Genomic DNA, 23,288 nt, shown 5'->3' with positions numbered 1-23,288 from the left:
ATACTATTCAGCTGCATATCACTCATATGCATTCATATGTATTCATATGATTCAGCCACACCATTTTCATTATAACTTTAAACAGTTTTCCAAAGGCATCATTACCCCTATTTTGTAGAAAGGGAAACAGAAGTGATGTAGTTTGCCAGAGGCAACAAAGAATGCCATCAGCAAGGTTAGAAATGAAGAGCAGACCTCCCAAATCCAGGTGTAATAACTGTATTGCCCCATCTTCGTACACACTAGCAATGGTTGATCCATGCATCCAACTGTGTCTAACAGAAATTGTCTGACAAACAAAAAACACTTAAGGTAACACCTGGTTAGACAACGAAGGCCAAAAATCTCAAGGTTTTCAAGCTCAGGCTCAAAATATGTATGACAAGATTTCCGTCAGGAAGTGCTGATGACAGCTGAGGACCTGACTCTGTGGCCCTTACAATGCAATGCTCCTAACTGGAGTGCAACAAAGTGCTCGTTCAACAGTAAACGCTTCCTGAAACCCCTCTCTTGTGTCCAGCCAGTCCTTGATAACCGGTAAGAAATAGGACTGAGCAAAAGGCCGTGTTTCTGTGCAGTACACATCTCAGAACAGAAACCAAACATGGACCAGGATACACAAGTGAATGAATGCCAGATCCACTGGATATGTTTTATCAGTCAGCTTTAGCAGTTTAACAGAGAAGGACTGTGTGCCTTCGTTCTCAACCCTCTCATTTTATTTGGAGTTGGTGTCAGAAGAGGTCATGTTGCAAAATATAAACAAATTGCTGACATGGAGCAGATTTCCTTGAGTTGCCCAAGTTCCTCAAGCTGTTCTGGGCCACAGGAATATCTTTTCCTACAGACACAAGCCTACCAGCTAACTCCTAAGTCTCATTTATACCTGTGGGATATACTCAATTCGCAAGTCTCGTTTATACATCTGGCATATATTTACACACTGCTCCCAAAGCAACAACCACCAGCACAGCTGCATTTCTGGCTACCTGCCTTCCCTCCTATATCACACACACACACACACACACATGCGTGCGCACACACACACAGACTGTGTGCTACCTTCTGCTGATCCACACTCAAAAATCATGGCAAAAGTCAGTTCCCACATCTGACATGCAGTATGTCATCCTCGAAAGTTCAGACCCAGCATATTAGATGTGATAGCTCCTGAAGTTATCTTAATAATCTACCATTAACATTTCCAGGCTCTATCAGTTGCAGCCTGGCTCACTGGTTATGCACCAAACTTCCCCGTCAGGGGTCTCTGACCAGGCTAATTTTGCATGTGGCAATAACCACCTAATCAATCCATGTCTTTCTAAGTCCTAATGGAGCACCTGCACATCCAGACATGAATCTTCCTCCTGACATCCTCCAGAAACATAAATTACAAGTTTAGTGCACACACCAGACAAGTCTCAGTGACCCTCTGACAGGGCAAACAGAGGTCATGCAACAATCTGATTTTCAGCACCCACTATTTCCACCCTTCCACTTTCTGAATTCTAAAACCTGTAGTTGTAGTTAGTATCACTCTCCCGTCTCACAGGAACACAACTTCGAAGCAATGACTGGTTCCTAAGCAGGATAACATACGAAATGTTTCTGTTAGCAAGTACTACAGCACAATAGGAGATCTCTGGAATGAAACTGCTCCGAGGACATACTCCATTTTTTACAGCAGGGAGGAGTAGCTATGGTCTAGCTCTACTCTGGTCCAACGGACTAGATACACTTTGGTGGCTGGAATACATCATTCAGTTTAGTTTCATCTGGAATTAATCCACTTTGTATGCTCCAAGACAGCCCTGCAATGCCAAGGAAAGTGTGGTAGGATGATCAGGAGATTCACTTAAAAACCACTAAAATGCTAGTGGGGCCAAAATCATGTTACTCTTGACTAATACCTGGCCTGTCAATTGCCATGGCCATGCAAGAACACTTGCAGGTATGTAAGAAATACGTGTCATATCACAGTTACCTTTGCACCTCAGCCACCTCTTCAAAAATCTGTCATTCAAGGCTCAGAAAGGCTTTTTGGGTTGTCACAGAAAGGTCAGGAAGACAACCAGATGTCATGAATGAAGCCTGTTGGTATCAGAGAGGGTCTAGGGTCTGATGCATAATTAAACCTTTTTGACTCTGACTCTGTAAATTCAACCCAGCTATGTATATCCAAGGAAGCAATGGGTTGGTCACTGCTTGGTAGGGCTGAGCCACAGCTGTAGCTAGAAATGGCACAAGGTACTAAGCTCACTGCTGGACTCATTAGTCTCACTGATACATCACCACGGCTCTGTCACTGCTCAATAATGCATGCTTAGGGAAGGTACCTACGAACCACAGTCCTTCCCTTGCTATGATCTTTCCAGTTGCCTGCTATCAGTGTATGAGAGCCTGCCTGACCCTGTCACTGGATTTGGGTCACAACAGTTAGTATTCCCTGATGGTTTTAACTTTCACAAACTTGCCTAATCCTTCTTTTAATGTATTTTATACTTCTACGTCTCCTATATTAATGAGTTTCACGGTTTGATTATATGCCACATATTGGTTTTTCTTTTAGGTATGATGCCTGACAGCTACGCTTCCTGGTCCTAGTTGCAGCCTTATAAGAAACAGTACATAACCACATGCTACCTAGGACTTTATAGACTTACTCGACTTGATCTTTTTTTTTTTATTTTGAAAGCTCAATCCTCATTTGTGTCTTCTCAGTATCTTTTCTACCCATTTTATACATAGGCTGGTCATTTAATCACCAATCTACTGTCAGTGCCTTCTATAATTTTTTGTCATCACCTGCATTGATAATTCTGCTTAATTTTCTATCACCAACAAGCTTTTTTGAGCCTTTCATCCAGCTCGTTTCTGTTGAAAAGGAACCTGACTGCTAACTGAACTTCTCAATTCAAGACAGCATGCCTGCTACTATCTGAGCCAGAAACATGCACTGCACAGAAAGAGTGCTAAACAAAAGGCAGTGCCAAGCAAATAACCTCATCCATGCCTGCTGCCCTTGCCCTGGTCATATCTACAATTCTCCTGGCACAGACAAAGAAAATCTTTTGACATTTCCCTTGTGCTCACAACACTGCAGCCAAGGGCAGCCCAGCCTACACCAGAGCAGGTGGCCCAGCAGAGCAGGCAAGAAAATATGAGAAGCGAAATGAAGGCACCTCCCAGGTCCTCTGAATCCTTCATTTCCCATCACTGGTGCCAGAGGGAGCAGCACTACTGTGTGACTCCAGCTCTGCAACAAAATGGTAGCCAATATCATTCAAGATAAAAGGTGGCAAAGTGCCTTTGTCCCACTAGCTGGGGAGGGACTAGGATCCCTGATCAGTATTGGTACACTGAGACACAGCCTGCAGACACCCAGAGCCCTTGCCCTGATGCAGACTCTGGGTCTTGCCACAGCCTCCCTGTAAGCCAATCCTCCCTTCTCCCCCAAAGACCACCTCTGCTGTGCCAAAATCCACACCACCCATCCTCCTCAGCTGCTTACCCGCTCGCTATTCTGGAAACTGGGAATGGCTATGCTGTTATGCCAAACCCTATAAAAATCAGTTAACCCCAGCAACATAAGTCACACTCTCTGGAACATATTTCAGTATTCCTCTTAAGACTGGAAAAGGGCTGGACTGGCCAAACTGGGTAGGGGTTCACTTTACACCATCATTCCCTAGAGAAGAAAGGAGAAAGCTGATATAAAGCAGGGGCACAGCAGGAGTGAAGCTCAGAAAGGCTGAAAACAACCAGCCTTGATGTTCAAAAGCACCACCTCTCAAATGACATTTTCCTCAGACTAGACTTTCTCAAAGTTCAGTATTTAGTCACTACGGGAACTGAGGTTCAGACTCACTCTGTTTGGTGCCTGTGGCTTGCTTAGTGAAACATTCAGCATATGCTGCTTTATACCTCGTCTTTCGGGGGGTTGAACAGGGTCACTAATTATCAACTGTGAAAAGGCAGGAGAGAAAGAAATTAACTCAAGGCAGATCTGAAAAAAAAAAAAAAAACAACTTCAGTCTTCCATTAAAACACTATAGTTGCTACAAGTAAGACTATGTTGGTGTGAGCCACAGAAAGAACCTTTCAAAGAATTAGGCAAGCATTTCTGTAACTAAGTAATTATAATATCAAGAGCAGAAAGGATTAGAAACCAATACTTGTGTTAGTTTAATCTGCTTTTTGGAAAAGTAAACTCTTACCCTCCAAGATCTTTGTAGACACAAGCAGAAACGTCACATGCAAACTCTGGCTACTTCCCCTCTTGTGTTAGGATGGTTAAGAAGTTTAATCATTACACTGACTACAGTGCTGGCTTTGTGACAACTAATGTATCTACCGACAGGCTAAGGAAATCACAGACATATGTTTTAACATGCAAAAAAAAAACCCAACAACTGAGTGCCACAGAGGACCAGCTACCCCTGCTGTCAAGGTCAATGAAATCTGTGAACATCATAGGGGTGAGACATTCAAATCTCCAGGGACCAAGATTAAAGATGGTATTAGCTTTAGAAGAAGCAGAGCATCTTGTTCTTCAGCAGGAGGTTTACTGCCTAAGATGCTGCCCTAGCAACTGATGCACAGTACAAAAGCATCAGATAAGACAGAATTAAGAGCTGAAATTATAAGCAGGTAATGGATAACATAGGAAAACAAGGAAATTCGAAATTATCTTTCCCTTGCAAGCATTTTCCTACTGAAGGATCTCTGGAGGACCTAACCGTTTCTCAAATTTTTGGCTAATTAATTTTTTCTCATTCTAAAAGTTTCATTTTAATTAGCTCCCAAGTTGAGCTACTATGAAGAGTTTCTATTTTCATTTCCTCTTTACTACATGTAAAAACCACTGACTTCAAAAATATGTACTCGTTAAAAATAATGAGTGATTTTGATATTACTTAAATACATCCAGGTGACACAGGAAAAATAAGTTGTTGGGGTTTTGTCATGATTTAGTTGCTTAATACCACAACAGAAAAAGCCATACATTTAAATATCAGAAACTTTCCAAGCTGATTAAGTCTTGAAGTCAGTAGTGTTTAAACAGAGACTTAAGTCCTTTAGTCAGATGTCAGGTAAATGCTTACAGCAGTTGCCACAAAACACTTTTTATGGTTGTCATCATTAACAGCTTGGAATTTTTCATTCCATAAACTACAGCATGAAGAGGTGTGTGCAACAGAGTCAATACTGCAGCAAAATGCAGAAATAGCATAACTGTCAATTTACTGCTCCCATTTACACAGCTGTTTTAGCCTCCAACTATGACGTTAAAGAGTTTTAATAAGTAAATATTGACCTGGAGGTTTACTTCTCTAACACATGCATCTGTTGACAAGATATGATAATTGCTGTGGATTAACAATGAAGTCCATGAAATGTTACATTACGTATTTGAGGATTATGTAGTAGTTCCTTAAATTATTGATGCCCTTCATATAAGCCTTGCCTTGCAATATGAATGCTGTATCACAAATAGATGAAACAAAACAGAAATCTCTATCTTTTTCTTTCCGATCCCCTAATTAGACATTTCTATATTGTTATTATTTTAACCAGAAAAAGCCCAAGAGGTATTTTTCTACACTGAATTGAACATTTTTGATCATCAAGAAATAGAGCGTTCTTTACTAAATTAGTGTATCTCATGTAAAGCAACCAATCAACCCAAATTTAACTGAATTTAACTAAATACAGGTTCAACTTAAAGTTTACCGGTGCCAGTGACATAAATGAATACAATGCCTTTGAGTTTGGAGTTCAATGACACTGTTCTAATGTATGTGTCACAAATACATGTTTTAATTATTTCTCTTTAATGCTCAGCTTTCTTGCTGTTTTCTGAACAGAACCATGATAGGACATCTCTATCAAAATATTTAGGTTATCATTTGATTCAATTCTACTTAAAATCTGCAGCTTTGCAGCCGGTTTACAATTAGCATTCATTTCTCATGCATGAGTTGACCCACTTACACAATGCAGTAAATCCATGCCTTTGGGGATTTTTCTGGACGGCTTGTTTTACTTCTACCACACAACTCATTTTATTTTGTCAATATAGTGAGCAAGGTTACAGTTATCCTGTCAAATTTATGTCTTTAAATTAGAATCAGAAAGACTATACTATTCCCTGTGGAATTTCACTGAAAACTTTTTGAAACTTTGAGATGTATTTTAACATTATAAAGGCTCTGTAACTTTTTTAATCAACAAATTACATATAAACGCAGTGAACTAGAAGAAATAAGCAATAGTTACAGCAATTTCTTTTATAAACTTATAAAAAAGACTTATGAAATCCTAGAGAAAACATAATAAAACATAATAATATATATCATATTTGCTAAAAAAGGAGAGAAAAGGGGTTTTTTAACCAAGCCTGTAGAATAAAGCCAGATGGAATAACTATTTAAGAGGCAGCTATGTAGGCGTCACATCTCCTTGCTTTGACTACCAGAGATCCACTTAACCTAAAATATTTCCTTCTACATCTCTGAGGACAGTTTCAGTTTCACATTTGTGAGGGTTCTTTTGAGGTCACCTAGCCATCTTCACTGTGGGCATGCTGAAAGTGAGCCTTCCCAAGCAGAAATTGTCCCACGGTCATGTTCCATTCAAGTCCAAACAGATCTGTGTCTGACAGACAAGCAACTACCATTTTATACAGCCTGCTGATGTGATATTGCTCTTACACATTAGTAGTTTACCAGAACTTCAATATAGATTTGGGGTTAGTGTTTCAATAGACTTACCCAAATGCATAGCTGAACTTACACATCTAATGATATTATGGGCAGCTTGGGATATAATAGCTCAAACAACTCACTAACACCCCTTATAAATCCCTATTTTTAATGCTAACAGTTTTTCTAAATGCAGTTGCCTCTCTTGGGCAGGGGTTTGTTTTCCAGCTTCTTGATGGTAAAGTGTGTCTGTTCTTTCTTGTGAAGAGTTATGCATCCATGTTACAAAAGAAGTAGTCTTAAAACAATGTCACTGACAGACTGCAATGTCTTCCTGCTCTGGACCACAAAGCTGATCTTCAGCAGGTGAAGAATGTCACCATGTTAGAGATACCTGTTTTACTGCTCCCATGGAATATGACCTAATGTGACTGAGTTATACATTGCTGCAAACTGAAAGTCCATCTGCTCAGTAGAACTTTTCCAGTAAAGTCAACTAAATTTTTCAGTTCCACTTGTACTGACAGATTCATACATAGTAATTGTAATGAGTATCTGACATTCCAAAAAGTATCCTTCAGCTTGGTGTTATGGGGTCTAAAACACAGTTTCTTCCCCCATGTTGGGAGCTATTGTCATGTATATCACATGAATTAAGATAGGAAGATCAACAAAGAGAATCTGAAAAAAGTTATGGGGATAGAAAAAGAAGTCAGCACCCCCCTTGACGAATCACAAACACACTGCTCTGGATTCTCAGTGATCTTTTCCTCCCCAAACAAGAGCTGTAAAATTCTTCCACAAAGGTTGTCCCTCCCTCTACCTTCAACGGAAGGCTGACATAGAAGATAATGGTTTACTCTAGGTGCCACTTACTGGATTAGCATGAATACTTTAATCTCTGTGCTCTAGTTCTTCATGTAAATAAGGACCACATAAAAGGGGACTCCAACACCTCCCCATTTCTTAGACAACTCTGAAAACAGTATCATTCAATACAGTTAAAGAAGTGAGAAAGAAGCTTTGGGGAAAACTCCATAAAGAAGTTACAGGTTGTTTTTACATTTTTTGCTGTGTGGAATATCATACTGTACAGTAAATAAATAGTAAATTGAAGAAAATATACAAAACTGAACGCCTGATGACTATTGCTCTACACAGGGATCAAAGCAGGAAGAAGTGGACAAAGCAGCACGCCATTAAATAATTTAAGACTTTTTACTGAAGAATTCATATACCTAGGGGCTAATTTAACACTGTCTTTTTCTAACTTTGCATAATACTTCAATAATGATCATTAAAGAACAATTTTTCTTTTTTAAGTAGAATACACACTGAGGTTTGAAATGCAGTCTCAAAGGTTTCCAGTTGCTCATTTAGCACAAGCTCTATCTACAATATTACTTACATTCCCTTAGACTTATCATTTCTTAAGATGTGTTCAGTCACTTTACAAATTTCTGAAAGCTGTACAGTATATGAAAGCTATATAAAAATCTGCAAAAAAATATTCATATTCATATTCATTGAAAATGAATGTGATTCTTTTGCCAAGTAATTTCTAAAGCATTTATTAGAACTCTACATTTAAAGGCAAAACTATTTCTGCTTCCTCAAAATATGAAGTCAAGAAACTTCAACGAAGAAATATTAGAAATTCAAAGGACCTGGGGTGTCTCAGAATTTCCATTTGTACATGTCTATACCAAGTAAGATTTGAGATCAATCCAGAAAAGGGACAAGGTTGGACATGACTCTATGCACATATGTTCACTGCACAGGACCACAGTAGGAACTCCACCTTCTTGCAGAGGTACAGTTGTATTATCAACAGGAATAACATATTCAACCTTCTCATTTCCAGCCAGAAAAAAAATGCTGTTGAACTCAACTGGTAGGTGCTTAGTCACCCGATTTATATGCAGCTTATTTGAAATGCAGATGTGTGGAATTAAGCCTACAGCACACCAAATAATGAACAGCTCTTGGAGTTGCAGTTCATGTTAAAACTGCTGAAAGAACCAACGGGAGCAGAAGGCAGTTGGTACTATTGGTGCACCGAGCCTCCCATGCCTGCTACGGGCACACAGCACTTCATACACTAGTCGGCAAGTGCTATTCTGTCTATGTTAGTAGACACAGTTGTCATATATGATTAAATGCATATTTTCCAAATGAAAAAATGACCAAAAAAATCACGCTTACAAATACAGAGTCAGATAACATGTGAATCACTTCAGAAGCAGTGAAAATCCCAGCATTGTCTAGAACAATATAAGCTCTTTTTGTATACAATTTAACATGCTTACCTAGTCTCTTCATTGATGTGCCATGGTTGGTTTTATGAAATGTAAACACTGATGTTGCTGTCAATTTTTCTTGTTCCCTTTCATGTTATTCTTCTCCTTCACTTGAATTGAACAGAGGGAAAAAATCCCTTAGAGATGAGTATCTCCAGGCTTTACGCTGTGAATCCTACAAATGGAGCTCCAGGCCTTCTTGTTAATATCTTCTTCTCCTGCCAATTTTATCTACAATCTGTTTTGGCAATTTAAGAGACCATTTTATGTTTGAGCAAGTAAACAGGTAGATAACTGTGCCAATAGCTTCCAAGTACAGAGCCATGGTTTAATGCTGCTTAGGGACAGTTTCTAATTTCAGAAGTGCAGAAGTGCACAAGTACAGTAGCAATGCCATTTGTTTCTTCTTTTAGTTGCTATATGAAGATATATCACATCTGAGTTAATACGTAATTCCTTATCATTTGCCTCTCTCTCCAGAAAACAGGTGTTTAGTTGATTCACATCATGGGGGAAATCCTGTCCTTGGCTGCTTCCGCTGAAACTGTATAAATTTAACTGGAAGTGGAATGTGACCCTTGATACTTAAAAAAAAAAAAAAAAAAAAGCACCATATTTCATTAAAGACAATGAAGACATAGCCTTTCTCCTTCAAATCCATATACACTGCTACACTGCTTTTCAGAATGTTACAAGATTTTCATGCTCTCTCTCTGCATCTAATACAGGCTTCACTAACTTCAGTGAGGAGTTGAACTCTTGATATATGGGGGAGACGTTGCCCCCCCATTCCCCAGGGGTGATTCACCAATCTTCTCTTTACTAACTCTACTGTCCTTCTTAACTTCTTCACCAAAATAGGATACACTGGAAATGTGCTTTGTATACCAGATTCAATCTGTTTCCTTATTTTCCTTTTTTTTACCTTGAAGTACAGTTTTCATTTCATATACAACCCAAACCTCCTGGAAAAGGAGTCACATATATACAAATGAACTGCATGACTTCATTTTGCTCGCTCTCAAAGGGAAGAAGGGCAGAGATGTGTGCTGCTGCTTGCTCCCACATGACTTAAATTCATGAATATGGAAGTGAGAAAAGCTTACATGGGCTCTCAATGTAATGAGGGTAACCACTGTGAAAGCTTCCATGCACTCCTCCAGCCATACAACCAAGCCAGCAACCTCAACCATCCAAGCACTGGCTTTTATCTTAATGAAAGCATCTCACTCCATCAATTTGTATAGAGACCTGTTTTGCTTTATACTCCGCAGACATTCACCAGGAACACATTTAAGAAAGACCAACTTATTTCACATAGGATGAAACATGCTTCAAGCCATCTATCTAGACATAAAAGTGCAGCAGCAGTAAGCTGCACCTCATTGCTGCAAACTGCTTAAAGTGTTCCACTTCCCCAAAGGAAGTATTATTAGATTGAGTTCCCGCTTCTTCATTTAGCCATGTGTCATGATAGATCAATAAAAAAGGCTTTTGCCGTCTTCCTTAATTATTCTGTTCCTTTTGCCACCTTAACTTTTTCCTTGTAAAATTAGTTTATCATTAGCTTATTGGAAAAATCACCTATAAAAATACATTGATTTTTTTTTTAATTGTGAGAATACTTCCATTCCTATTCAAAATCCTCTCAAAGTTCAAGATGGACAAAAAACAATGCAAGGTCCTTTAGCAACATTAACACATTCCTCTGTGTGAACAGTGTAATTTTTTTTATATTAAGTACATACTCAATACCAAGATACAGTGATATCTGCAGCAGAAGTGATGGAAATTTTGTATTTCAAATGATTCAAAAAATACTAATACTTATAAACATATATACTTTTTATAATACTTATAAACATTTTCACACATATTAATTCATAACATTTATTTAATTTTTTTAATGTCTGCTTAGCCATGCAAAGGGTGCCAAAAGTCCTGCAAATCAGTAAAAAAAGCTGCTTAGATTATGCAGCCTTCCCTACATCCATCTAGATTAGCATGCTAGTATGCGTGGTTTACACCTTTCAAGCTAACTCAATGCTAAGAAGCTCTAACAGTTGTAGTTTTGAGCAGTTGAACCTGAATGTCCTGGAGAGGCTTTGTGATTCTTTCTAACTTGCATGTTGCACATACTGCAACATGCAATCAGGCTTTTAATGCTAAAAAATATGAGACACTAGGGTAAATTTCATTCTTTTCTAAGAAAATTCATTCTGGTCCTGATACATCCATTGAGCCACAAAATAAATTCCACAAGTTTGGTCTAAGTCTTCAGAGGTAGGATTGCTGGTGCAAAAATAGCAATCAAAATCCAACCTCCTCCCATCAACCCACTTTCACTTCCCCCAGTACCTCTTTTCCTCTCAAGGCTTATATTGAGCGCCTAAGAGATTCTTTAAAAAGTCAGAGCACTGTGCTAACGTCCATGTGTGCTGCAAAACTTAGTATCAGGACAAAAAGAAAATATTTTACAAAGATTTCTGCTAAATAATCATCATTAGTTTTATTTTGTCATTTATCTTCATCACAAATAGCTACACACTTAACTGTGCTCACTTACCCCCTCAATGAAGTTGTGACAACTTTGTTTCAAATAGGATCTTTGAGAAGTTTCTAATACTGCAAGGTGAAATCAAAATAAAACTGAAAATTAAATATATATATATATTAGTATTCTTCCATTTTGCTATATATGAAAAGTAAAATTACTGTAGAATTATGAAAGTGCTTACCTTTCAGCGTCTTGAAATCTTAATAAGATCCTTAGTCCATGATGTATACTGTTTATCTGATAAATACAGAAACTACTCTGTGTGGAATGCATTTCTATAATACAGGAGTTTTCTAATTAGATTCAAGTTGTGGCCTATGCAAAATTACCTTTCTAGAATATAATACTATAAATCAAATTATTATTTTAGTGTAAGCATTAATGAAATGCAACTTCTTTTATCATGCAGATTTTAAAATTCCATTTTACCCTTCAAGATTAATTATTTTTAATAGAGTCCATGACTTGGAATGTCTGTCAGCTACATAAATCAAGAAAAGGAAACAACTCTGCATTGTTAAGGCTGAGTGGAACAATTTTGTATTGTTAAGAATGGATGGAACAAATCTGTATTGTTAAGACTGGGTGGTTAGGAATGAAGAGACAAGAGTGGCACATCCAACCACCAAGAAAAAAACTCAAAAACAACTTTTCACATTTAAAAAGATATTTCTGGGTCTGAAAAGGCAGGTAGATACCTTTGGTTCAGAAGCCAGGAAGTATCATAAATTGTGCAACAGGATTATCTGCTAGAAGAGAAACCCCCTTGTGCCACTCAAAAATAGTGACAGGAAGAAAACTCTTTCCCATTTCACAAAACTACTTGTTTGTTTTTATTTTCCCCCTTTCCCACAACAGAAAACCCAATATGCTTTGAACAAGAGAGAGAGAAAGAGTGTGCACATGACCTGTGTCATACTATTCCATATTCTGGTGTTGAGGGTACTGGGCTTGGGAGATCTAATTAAATTTCTTGACATGCCAATATCCAAAACTGAGTACCCACAGGCCTGCTGTAGGGTACTCCTCTCAACCTCTCCTAACAGAGCAGACCCATACAAGGGATTAAGTATTCATCAGAGCATTGCTCGTTTCATCTCCTTGATGCATTCCAGAACTACCCCACACAAAAGAATCACTCTTGCTTGAGGAAGCTATGTAGGTCATAAGAGGACCTAATTTAAGTTCCTGGTCTGAATAAAAAATACAGCTGATTAAAACCAGGGACTCACTGAAGTTCCCCAGATCCCAAATGGAAGTCTTAATGGCCATGCTTTTTGCCACTCTGAAGAACAGATCTTTCTCCCTCACAAACCAGAAATTTCAGTTAGCCCCACCATTAACTTAGGATAAGAGCCTTCACCCTTACATAAGCACAAGAGCATTTACACAGCTCTGAAATTAACTGTCCTCCCCATTGGCCAAGGCTCCAGGAAATGAGTCCTAATTTTTCATCTCAAAGACCAGCTCCAGACATCAAAACCTTAACTAGTGAATGCTTCAGCAAGAATGGTACATCTCCATTGCTGTGATAAAGTAGTAATTTTCAGTGATGCATTTTTTACAGTAACATCCCAACCTGAAAAAAGTTTTTTCTTTCAAGTAGGTGATTGTACTTACACTGGGTGCTTCTGATACCATGCAGTTATTTCATTACTACAAGGAATGATTCAAAAACTTTTCACAAAATCATCTATGGAGACAAGTTCCCACAGCAGAATGATCAGGAGAGAAGCCAGGACAAGCTAATGGTATTGATGCTGTATAATTTCTAGCTCACACCAGTTCTTACTTATTTCATAATATATCACAACTTGCACTACATATCACCCAATATTCCACCACGTAGTGAGTTAAACATGCTACAAGGGAATACAATATAAATAAATATCTTTCCTAGTGAAAACATGTCAGGAGAAGTCCTGTTTTAAAAAAATCCCACTCCTGAAAGCATTTTGCATTCAAGCTCTAAGCTAATGAAACATATGGTTAAGTTTTGCTATTTGCCATTCCTTTTTCATCTTGCAGAACATTGTCTTGTATGTATTTTCTTTTAAAACTCAGGATCAAAATTCTATCTGCGTCTAGAAAACTCCATCTTGCCAGTTTGGCTAATTTTGAAAACCCCTGGTAAAAAAAAAAAGATAAAACATTATAGTTCATATCATTTGTATAGTTTACATATAAACAAAACTTACTTGCTGGCAAATCTATTAAAAAAGCAAAAAGTGTCAAATCATTTTAGTACAGAAAATACTTTGAGCATACTTGCTGAAAGCTGGAGAGGTGAACACACATTGCCAATGTGCTGTACAAGTCCATGGTACAGAGTGACACACACTTCAAAATCTGACATACACAAATCGGTCAGCAAAATCAGATTCTTCACTCTCACAGACTTCATCAGAAACACCAACAAACACGCCTTTTCTTAGACACACTATTTCTCCATCTACAATCACTTTAGGCGGCAGTCACATACATTACTGATTTGTTCCTGAGTCCTTTTCAGTCTTTGTAACTCGGGCGTATCGGTCACAATACTGAACCCTCTTCCTTTGCTTTCTTCAAAGTCTCTTTTGTATTTTACCTACAGAACAGAAAACACAGAAGAACAGAGTTGTTTTTATTTTCCACAATGTGCCCCTAGCAATGCAGCAATTCTTTTTGACTGTAAATAAAGCACTTGTGAAAGGCTTTCAGCCCTTAAAGGAGAAGCCTGCCTTCACCCACAGAGACAGGCAGCAACTGGGCTCACCTCCACACATACTGCAACTGTGGAAAGATCACTCTCCATGGTCATTTCATCCTCAGAACAGTAACCACAGAACTACAGATGCCAACGCAGCAACAAGCAAGCACTTAGTTTCACACAAAAAACCCCAGCTATAACTAAACCTGGAGGTCTTCTAATACATAGCTTCACATTTCAGCCTCTCTTCATAATGAGTCTACCAGTCTCTTCCATGGTTAAAACATAAATTACATGTTAAAAGAATGCAGCATGAAAAGTGTATTTAGAATATTGCAAAGTCAAAAATTCTTCAGTTAGGGAATGGCTGCCTGCAAAAGCTTGATTTGTCCCTCTTGCACATATACATTAGGATATTGTCTTTAATCAAGTACTCATATATTACCCTTAGACAAGGCCCCCTGCTTTATTCTATACACAGCAGAGATGGTTCTGTATGTGGTTGTATCCTTTTTTCTGACCAGACTATTCAAATCCTACTGTCAAGGTAGGGTTATTAGTTTCCTCAGGAGCTTTTTTATAGCTCTCATCACAATCATTACTCAATCTTCATAATGCACCCTGGAAAGTCAAAATGGCATTATCCACACTTTTAGGGCAACCTGCAAACTGAGATGACAAAAGCTTAATTTCTGAAAACATACAGGGGTCTCAGGGTGTTCACTCTCAGATTCCTAACACTTCAATATGTTCAAATTATGGACTTAAGTTACTTGTACAAAAACCCTTCTGCAAATCAATCTTGAGGATCTCAATTCCAATGTAAAGAAACAAGATAAAATCTTCAGTCACTGTTGAGCAACAAACAAAACCGCAGCAAAGACAGAGTTGGGACCCCTGTCTCCACAGATGTATTCAGCTGCCTTATCCATAACAACTTCCTTTTACTTCATACATCCCCTGCTTTAGTCACTGCACACATCCAGACGTTGCAACCCATGGGAGAGCAGTACTACCCAAAGCAGTATTCTCCTTTACCCAACTGATAACCCAAAAACATCCAGTTTATGCAGCAAACTTTTAGTTTAAAATTGGTTTAGGCTTATTTAACCAGCAAGTTCTTCATGTTATGATGGTGATTCACAGGAAAAAATACCCCAAGATCACAAAAGTAAAGTTTCACAAGGCTATAGAATACAGTTTGTCCTGCCCATTCTAATCCTCGATGAGTATGTCCCTAATCTTTGCTTTTTCTTTAAATGCCGGTTTGCTGTATATAGTTATCATTGTATGTAGTTTACATAAGCCACTCATACAAAGCCTCAAGACACTGCATTAAGTGACCACAGCAACAAACTATCATTTTTCCTGTGTTCCACCTTTAGAGCTAGCTGAAATTAATACACAAGTGACTGTAGCTTTCACACAAGTATATTATTTTCCTGCCACACTGAGACTACAGAAACAGCACTTCTACTCAGGCTTTTGAGAAAAGCATAGGCTGGTGGCCCATGCCTTTCTGTTCATCTTCCCCAGGTTCAACCCCCCTGCACCTTTCTTTCCATTTGACCGCCATTATGAGGTATCAGTTTGTCTCCCTCAGCTTCTAAACCAGTCTGCTCCACCTCTCCACGGCTTCTTGCTATGGGGTTTGGGGCTTCTTGCCTTTTACCCAAAGCACTTCAAATACCTTTCTCAAATACGCTTTTTCCATTGCCTATTATCTCCCTTTACTTCTATCAAATGGCTCTCCCACTGACTCTCAGAGGCTTCCTTCCACATCCTGGGTGGACATAATATTCCAGGATTGTCTGGTGCTCAGAGGTCTTGTGAGTATATATGAACTGTCTTCATTCAAAGGCATACAAATCTTCACAAAATGTGGACAGACTTCCACGGTCAAGGGCACGTGCCTAACACAAGACTTTCTTTCATCTCAGCAAGCTTAAACTCCTCAGCCCCAAATGCTAAGACAATAGAACTGTTAAAAAAAAAAATCAAATAGTGAAAAATTTCAAATGAGGGAATAAAAGTTTGTCCTACTCTCAGCCTTGGAAACAGCTGAGTATTTTGCATAAAAATTCCAGATTTCGTCTGAGGCAGACAACTGACATGGAAATGTTCAGCCTTACTGCTTAAAGTATACCAAAAATATGAGCAAGTGAACACATCTTATAATGAGAAATGTGCTCAGCCCTGCCTGTAAGAGAGATCACCTATTGTTAGAAAAGATCATTTCCTGTTATTAGTTTCAAATGTACCAGCATTAACTTCAAATGACCTTTATTCATCTTACAAAGGAACAGAACAAGAACAGAGGGAGGAACTAGATAGTTTTAACTTCACATTACTTTAAGCCTTCAGTCAGATAAAAAGGGCTCCTACTCTCTATTAATAAATCACTGCACAGGAGGAAGGTTGACTATATCCCTCAGAGCAACTACTCTGAAATCATTAAAAAAATAATTTAAAATATTAGCAGAGTTAATATGTGCATTATTGGATTTTGCTACCTAACTTCAAAACGTAGCTTTAAGTTATAAAAATGAAAAAGAAATGTAACGTTTCATGATGACCAAAGCTCACTCCTGGCCCACTAAACCACCAGTTTTAGTAAGTTCAAAAGAACAAAACCCCTCAGTTTCCAGAAATGCCAATTAATAAAGATGTCATCAGTCATTCACAACTTGGATTTTAAAAAAAAAATCCTATTCAGTATCAAGAAGGCATATGAATGAAGAGAGGAGAAAACAACCACGAACTGACCTCCAATTTTAGATAACTTAAAAATTCAAGTTTTTTTCACCCAGAAAACCTTCAGTAATTACAAAATCAGAGACTAAAACGCAATTTAATCCTTTAAACTGATTTACAGTACAAAATATTATGTTGTATAAGAGCCGTAACTGTAACGAATGACTTAACTGTGTACCAGGTCTGGCTGGAATGGAGTTAACTTCCCTCACAGCAGCCCATAAAGCGCTGCGCTCAGTGTTTGTAGCTAGAACAGTGTTGATAACACAACACTGTGTTTTGGCTGTGGCTCAGCAGTGCTTGCACAGCATCAAGGATGTCTCCACAGCCTGGGGAACGGGCGACGGGTTGGGAGGTGGCACAGCCAGGACAGATGACCCAAATTTGTCAAAGGGTACTTCATATCATAAATCATACTCAGCAACAAAACAGAAGGGGGAGGGGGGCATTCTTCATTAAGGCATTTGTCATCTGAAGCAACCACTGTGTGTACTGAGGCCCTGCTTCCCAGGAAGTGGCTACACATCACCTGCTGATGGGAAGTAGAGAATAAATCTTCTCTCTTTTGCTTTGTTTCTATGCGCAGCCTTTGCTTTTTTCCCATTAAAATTGACCCATGAGGGTTTTTTTATCCTATTTTCTCTCTCTGTGTCCTGCTGAAGAGGGGGAGCAAGAGAGCAGCCTGGTGGGCACCTGGCAGCCAGCCAAGGTCAACCAACCACTAACTGGAACCCTTGAAATCTAGTTTTGAAATGGAAATGTCTATAACCCCTAATGACTGAATCAGAAATGCAGTCATTTCCTACAGAGATGCTTTTTAGCAACTCATCACCAAAATCCCAGCCAGTGGTTGATAATGCTTCTCTCTTGGCTCCAAAATTCAGTGCAGTCTCACAAATGCAGAGCACCCTCCATGGTGACTGCCCTAAAAAATTGATCCTTTGAGAAACAACGTGTGGCATAAAGATTAGAAATATAACAGTAATAAATCACCATAAATGTAAAAGTTTTTAGTGACTATACTTCATGAGAAGTAATCCTGCATAGTGAAAGTATTAAGTGATCCCACAGATCTTTAACAAATCAAACTTCTCTGACTCATGACATCAGCAAGATATCTTTGAGAGGCCCAAAGACAGGATTGTGTAAATCCATTCATGAGGTCAGCATGAAACAACCAAGGACAGAGGGTCCATCTTACTCTACACATAAAATCTTGTGCTGGAAAAAATGCTGCTTCCCCCCCCCCCCCCCTCCCCAGTATACTTGGCACTTGGCAGCAAAGCCATCTATTAGCAAAACAAGATTAATTTTTCCTTGGAAAAATACACTGAAAATATAAATGGAGCCTAAAAGACTGATTATTCTCTTGAGGGTTTTGCCACCCACCCTTAGTCCAGACTCATTTGCAGTAACAGAAGCACGTATCAGTTGAACAAACAACACAGGAGTCCAAATCCCAAACAAAACCAAAAAAAAGAAAAGCACAAATTCAAAATGGTGGATCCTCATGCTCTTATTCTGCATTAAGATCCTCTGCTCTTACTCTCCCCTTTCCATACTCTGCATAGCCCCACAGACTATGGCATCACCATGTCTGATGTCCAGCAAGGAAGAAGTATGCAGGGTAGAATGAGAGGATGGGATCCCTCACACCATGTTTGCCCTGAGAGTAATGTTCACAGACCTACAGTCTTTACCACACCCTGAATATTTATGATTTTGTTTCAGTATGTTGTGTTTGAAGTTTGCCCAGAGCCATCTGCTCCTTCTGTGCCCAGCAAACACAACTACTTCCCAAAGGTCACCATCTGCTAATACATTGGTTTTCACAGACTGGCAAAAAATCTTCTCCACAGTACAGGTCCTAGAGGCGCATCTTGGCAAAGATGCCTCTGTTTGGATCTGCTTCTTCCATAGAGCACCTATATCTATTGAGTTTGCCTTGATTTTTCTTGCTTCTTACAAACATAATGGCAAGACAGAAAAAAATTACTTTGTAAATTAGATTTTTATTAATATGACTAAAAAATTGTTTACAGGTAAATTAAATGTAAAGAACAAATCCAGACTACACTCAGTAAGACTTCCTTTTAGTTGACTGATCCCTCTAATGAAGGATTCCTAATATTATCCTATCTGACAAAACTAGTTTTCAGTCTTGCCCGCGTAGTCTAACACCACCCATAGCTCTAAACCCCATTCATCTCCTGCTCATATCAGAGGTACATTTAAGTCCCACCTAAGACCCAATGTTAGTCTGTACCCAATCTGCCCAAGCATTGCTTCTCCCAATGGCAGTAAAACATTGTCTTCCCACTGTCACTCAATTAGAACTATTGTCCACAGTAAATCTAAACAGCCATCTGCAACACAAGAACTGGGAATGGCCCACAGGGCAGACTCAACTGTCCTCAAGATTTTTATATGAACTGGAAAACAAAACGAAAATCCCCTGAGAGTGCATTTTGCAATTCTTTCATACAGTCTTTAGAATGCACACAGTTATATTTTAGAATTTTTTCCTCTTCATATAGTAAAAAAGCCATTTTTACAACTCACAGCTCTGAAGCATTCATCACAATAGTTGAAACTTTCTGAGGGAAGAAAGTTTCTCATTGAAAGATGTTTTACATTTGAAAAGGCCAGCACTCCAACACTACAAAAACATTTGCAATTATATGGAGTATAAAGGTTCAAGTGCCGTCACCAACATTAAATATACTGTCTTTCTATACACATCATTCAAACATTGCACAAGTCTGTCTGTGCTACCCTGTAGAGTACGTCTGAGCAAGTCTCCAACCATCTGCAAATCTCTGCACTGGAATTCCCTGAGGACCTTCACAGTTTTGCCAGGGAACTACTTCTAACAAACAAAAATCTTGGAATCCGTGTCAGAACAGTTAAAATGCTGGATGAGTACAAATTAAAATGTATAAATAGTAACTCTGGAGATAATGTCACTATAATGTGGTCTCTTTATACTGAGGATGGTGAGAGTGGCTCACAGGAAAAGCATGGGCAAAAGTGTTCCAGACTCCGGGATGTGTGGGGACAGGAAATTGGAGACCGTGAGAGATCAACAGTTTCAGAATGAGAACAAGACGGCATCCTTCATTTGGATGTGTCACAACAGCATGTGAACAGTAACTGGGATCCAAGTAAAATTACAACTGCAAAGAGGGCAATCTGAGACTGTTGCAACAGGCTTACATACAAGCAAGTCACCTAGGCTCCACTCCATCAGAAGTTACTACCACTAAAATTACTTGGTTGCTTCTGCCCAAGAAATTATTTTTATGCCACTAAGTATGGTCCTCAGTGCCTTGCACCTTGATTTGCTATTGAGCAAACTGGACATCAGTCATGTCCTTTTCTCTTAAAATACAGCAGTAACGTTATCCGAAGTCTGCACACACAGAGGCTACATAAAGAACAAGCCAGTGGCAGATCAAGCTATTTTACCCCAACTTCCACCAGCAATTGTTGTCCATTCAATTTGTGAAACAAACTTTACATCAACATTTTAGAATCAGTAAAAAAACTCCATGCAGAACTGCAGCTGAGGAGAGATGATGTTGCAACCTTCCTCTCAGAAATAAACTATCAGGTCTCCTGTACACTCCCTTGGTATATCACTTGGTATGTTCTTTGTTTACCTAGTTTATCTCCAAGGAACAGAAGTCTAAGGAAGGAGGTGACAGATTTCTTAGTCTACCACAACAGAAACAGATCTGCCTTTACCATATCTCATCTCCAGGTAGAAAATGAAAGATCAATATATATAATCTAAATGCAACCTGATAAATTACCACAAATTTTAATACCCTCTAAAATTAAACTAGTGACAGAGCAAGCTCCTTCAAACAGAAAGATATTTATCAGATGTAAAGGGAGTAAGGAGAAAAAAAAATACATCGCTATATTTAAATGCCTCTTATAGATTTGCTAAATCCTGAAATATGAAAAAAAAAAAAAAAAAACCCACAAAAAACACAACAGCAACAAAAAAAACACTCCAGGGTCTGAACTAAACATACACTCACTGTCTTGCTGTTCTCTCCATCAGCAAGGAGAATGGTCAGGCAACCACCACAAAAATGATGAACTCATGAGCACTCTGAACAAAGTACGCAGTAAATCACAAGCACGTGTGAGCTTGCTCTGCCTACTCTCCAAGGTGGACAGAAAATGCGTAACTGCTGGCTGGCTAGGGCATCAAGACTGAGCTAGTAAGTCCTGCTGAGAGGTAGGATATGTTCACTCGGGCTCAGCGCCATGCAAACAAACCATGGTCATGGCAGCCTTTAGTTGGCTCATAGTACTAGCAGAGCTCAGGGGCGTCTACCCACTGGGTACAAGAAACATATAACCCAAAAATGCACAAATTCACATGCACAGAAAAGACAGGCAGCCACAACAACAACTGGGTGGGGCATGCTGAGAAACTCCAAACATTCTCCTCCCTGCAAAAAAACACCAAATAAAAAAAAGCCAAAACCTACCTAATAAATCTTCCAAATAACACAAGGGCCACAGTGGTCCAAAAAGTGTAGAAAATTCACACAAAGAATCAAGCCAAGAACTTAACCTAAAAATACAGCATAGGATGTAAAGAAGATTGACCCCAGAAGGGATGTAAAGTCTGACCTCAGAAAACTGTAATACAGACCAAGGGCGCAAGTTGTAGTCATATATTACAAAAGGTAACCAAAACAAACACTAATAAGCAGCAGAAGCCAGCATATGACAGGAGCGGGGTGGAGGATCTGTAAAACTTTCATGAACAACTGCCAAAAAGTCAGGGAACATTCGCTGCTGTGGCATAAGAAAGAGGCTGAAATGAGGCCAACTGAGAGCAATGCAGCCCAGAAAAAAAAGTGCGGAGGAAAAGGGTCTGAAAAATCTAGATTTGAGCAACACCGACATGCAAGCATTACAGAAAATAAAGGGACACTGTGCAATTATACCCTCTGGTCTCTGCTAACAGTTAGCTAATGTGAGGTCTCTCATGTCTGTCACTCAGATGCCACGTAGCTGGCACCTTATATACTACTCATGTTAGTAACTATCCTCATGTCTCCTACAGCTCCTTTTGTCTGCTTCCTTGGTAAGGATATGCCATCTCTTATTCCATGAAGTTAAGGGATCATTTGCCTTTTAGGTGCTCATACAGAAGCTCCTTACAACCTTTTATTCTGCCGTTTATTGGTTATTTCTTGGAAAATGATATATGAAGCAGAAGCCTGCAGTGCAACCCAGGTTGCAAAATCCATGCCCACTGTACACACCCCGTGCCACCTTTGCCATATTGGTTGTTGTCTCATGCAGTCAGTTCCTCTGTCCCTGTATAGCCAAGGGCAGGGGAGAGGGATGACCTATCTTTTCCATTTAACTGTAAGCAGATTCCAAAATCCTTAATTTTTTTCTGCCCTCCAAGTTATCTTTCTGCCACTCAGTAATGAAGATAAAAGCCCAGACTATTGAAGGCACCGTGATGTTACCCTAGTGCTTTAGAAGGAACTTCCTTTCTAAAAGTTGGAAGTAAAAAAGGAAAAAAATAGTAAAGTCCATAAAATCAACCTCCAGTTAATGCCTGCAGCTTGGCACCCGCAGGCTACTTTTAGTTCAACTCTAGCTAGAACGTGACAGTAAACACCATTTTCTTGAGACTGTAAAATCTCCATTTTGTTCTTTATTTTGAAGTGGGAAGGAAAGGAAAGTGAATGGAAAACAATAGAATTAAGACGGGTAGTTTCATACCAGAAAATAACACAGCAGTCAATTCAGCCTTGTATGTTTAAATTTTCGTTTATTTTCAACTCTAAATGTCAGATATTCATAAGAAATTTCAGTTGCAGAGGGGAAAACCACAGAAAATACTGTCCCAAATACAATTTCAAAAACTACCAAAAGACAGGTGTTTGTGAAGAGAACTGAATCATTGCAAATGTTAAACTTTGGAGTAGTCTGTTAGCTGAATCACATAAGACGGAATAATTTCTTATACAACTCAGTATGTAGGCAGCCTCCTATAAATGTGAATTTCATATTTACATCACCAGCCTCTCAAATATCATAACAACAAGCAAAGTAAAACTGTTAGAAGCATAGGAAACTCATACAATTCCAAAACTACAGCCACATGAACTGAGATCAGAAGATGCCTAAGGTCACCAGTAAAATCAAGTGTTGCAACCTGGTTCTGACTGTCTTTTCTTCACCTACTCTGATCTTTGACTCATCTGAGTATACAATTTCTGACACTACAAATTGTT

General features: G+C 38.9%; 1 protein-coding gene across 2 annotated transcripts in view; it reads right to left on the bottom strand.

Annotated features, from left to right (window-relative positions):
• NEBL (nebulette) overlaps window positions 1–23,288 on the bottom strand; it is a 269,788-nt gene that overhangs the window by 132,319 nt on the left and 114,181 nt on the right. For both annotated transcript variants that reach the window (XM_037385196.1, XM_037385194.1), the window contains exon 4: window positions 14,044–14,151. In XM_037385196.1, coding sequence (XP_037241093.1) covers window positions 14,044–14,151 — 108 coding nt within the window. The remainder of the gene's footprint in view (window positions 1–14,043; window positions 14,152–23,288) is intronic.

This window comes from Falco rusticolus, chromosome 4 (genome assembly GCF_015220075.1).
Source record: "Falco rusticolus isolate bFalRus1 chromosome 4, bFalRus1.pri, whole genome shotgun sequence".
Taxonomy (NCBI): Eukaryota; Metazoa; Chordata; class Aves; order Falconiformes; family Falconidae; genus Falco; species Falco rusticolus.
Note: the sequence above shows the minus strand (reverse complement) of the source record. Positions and strands in the feature narration are given on the sequence as shown.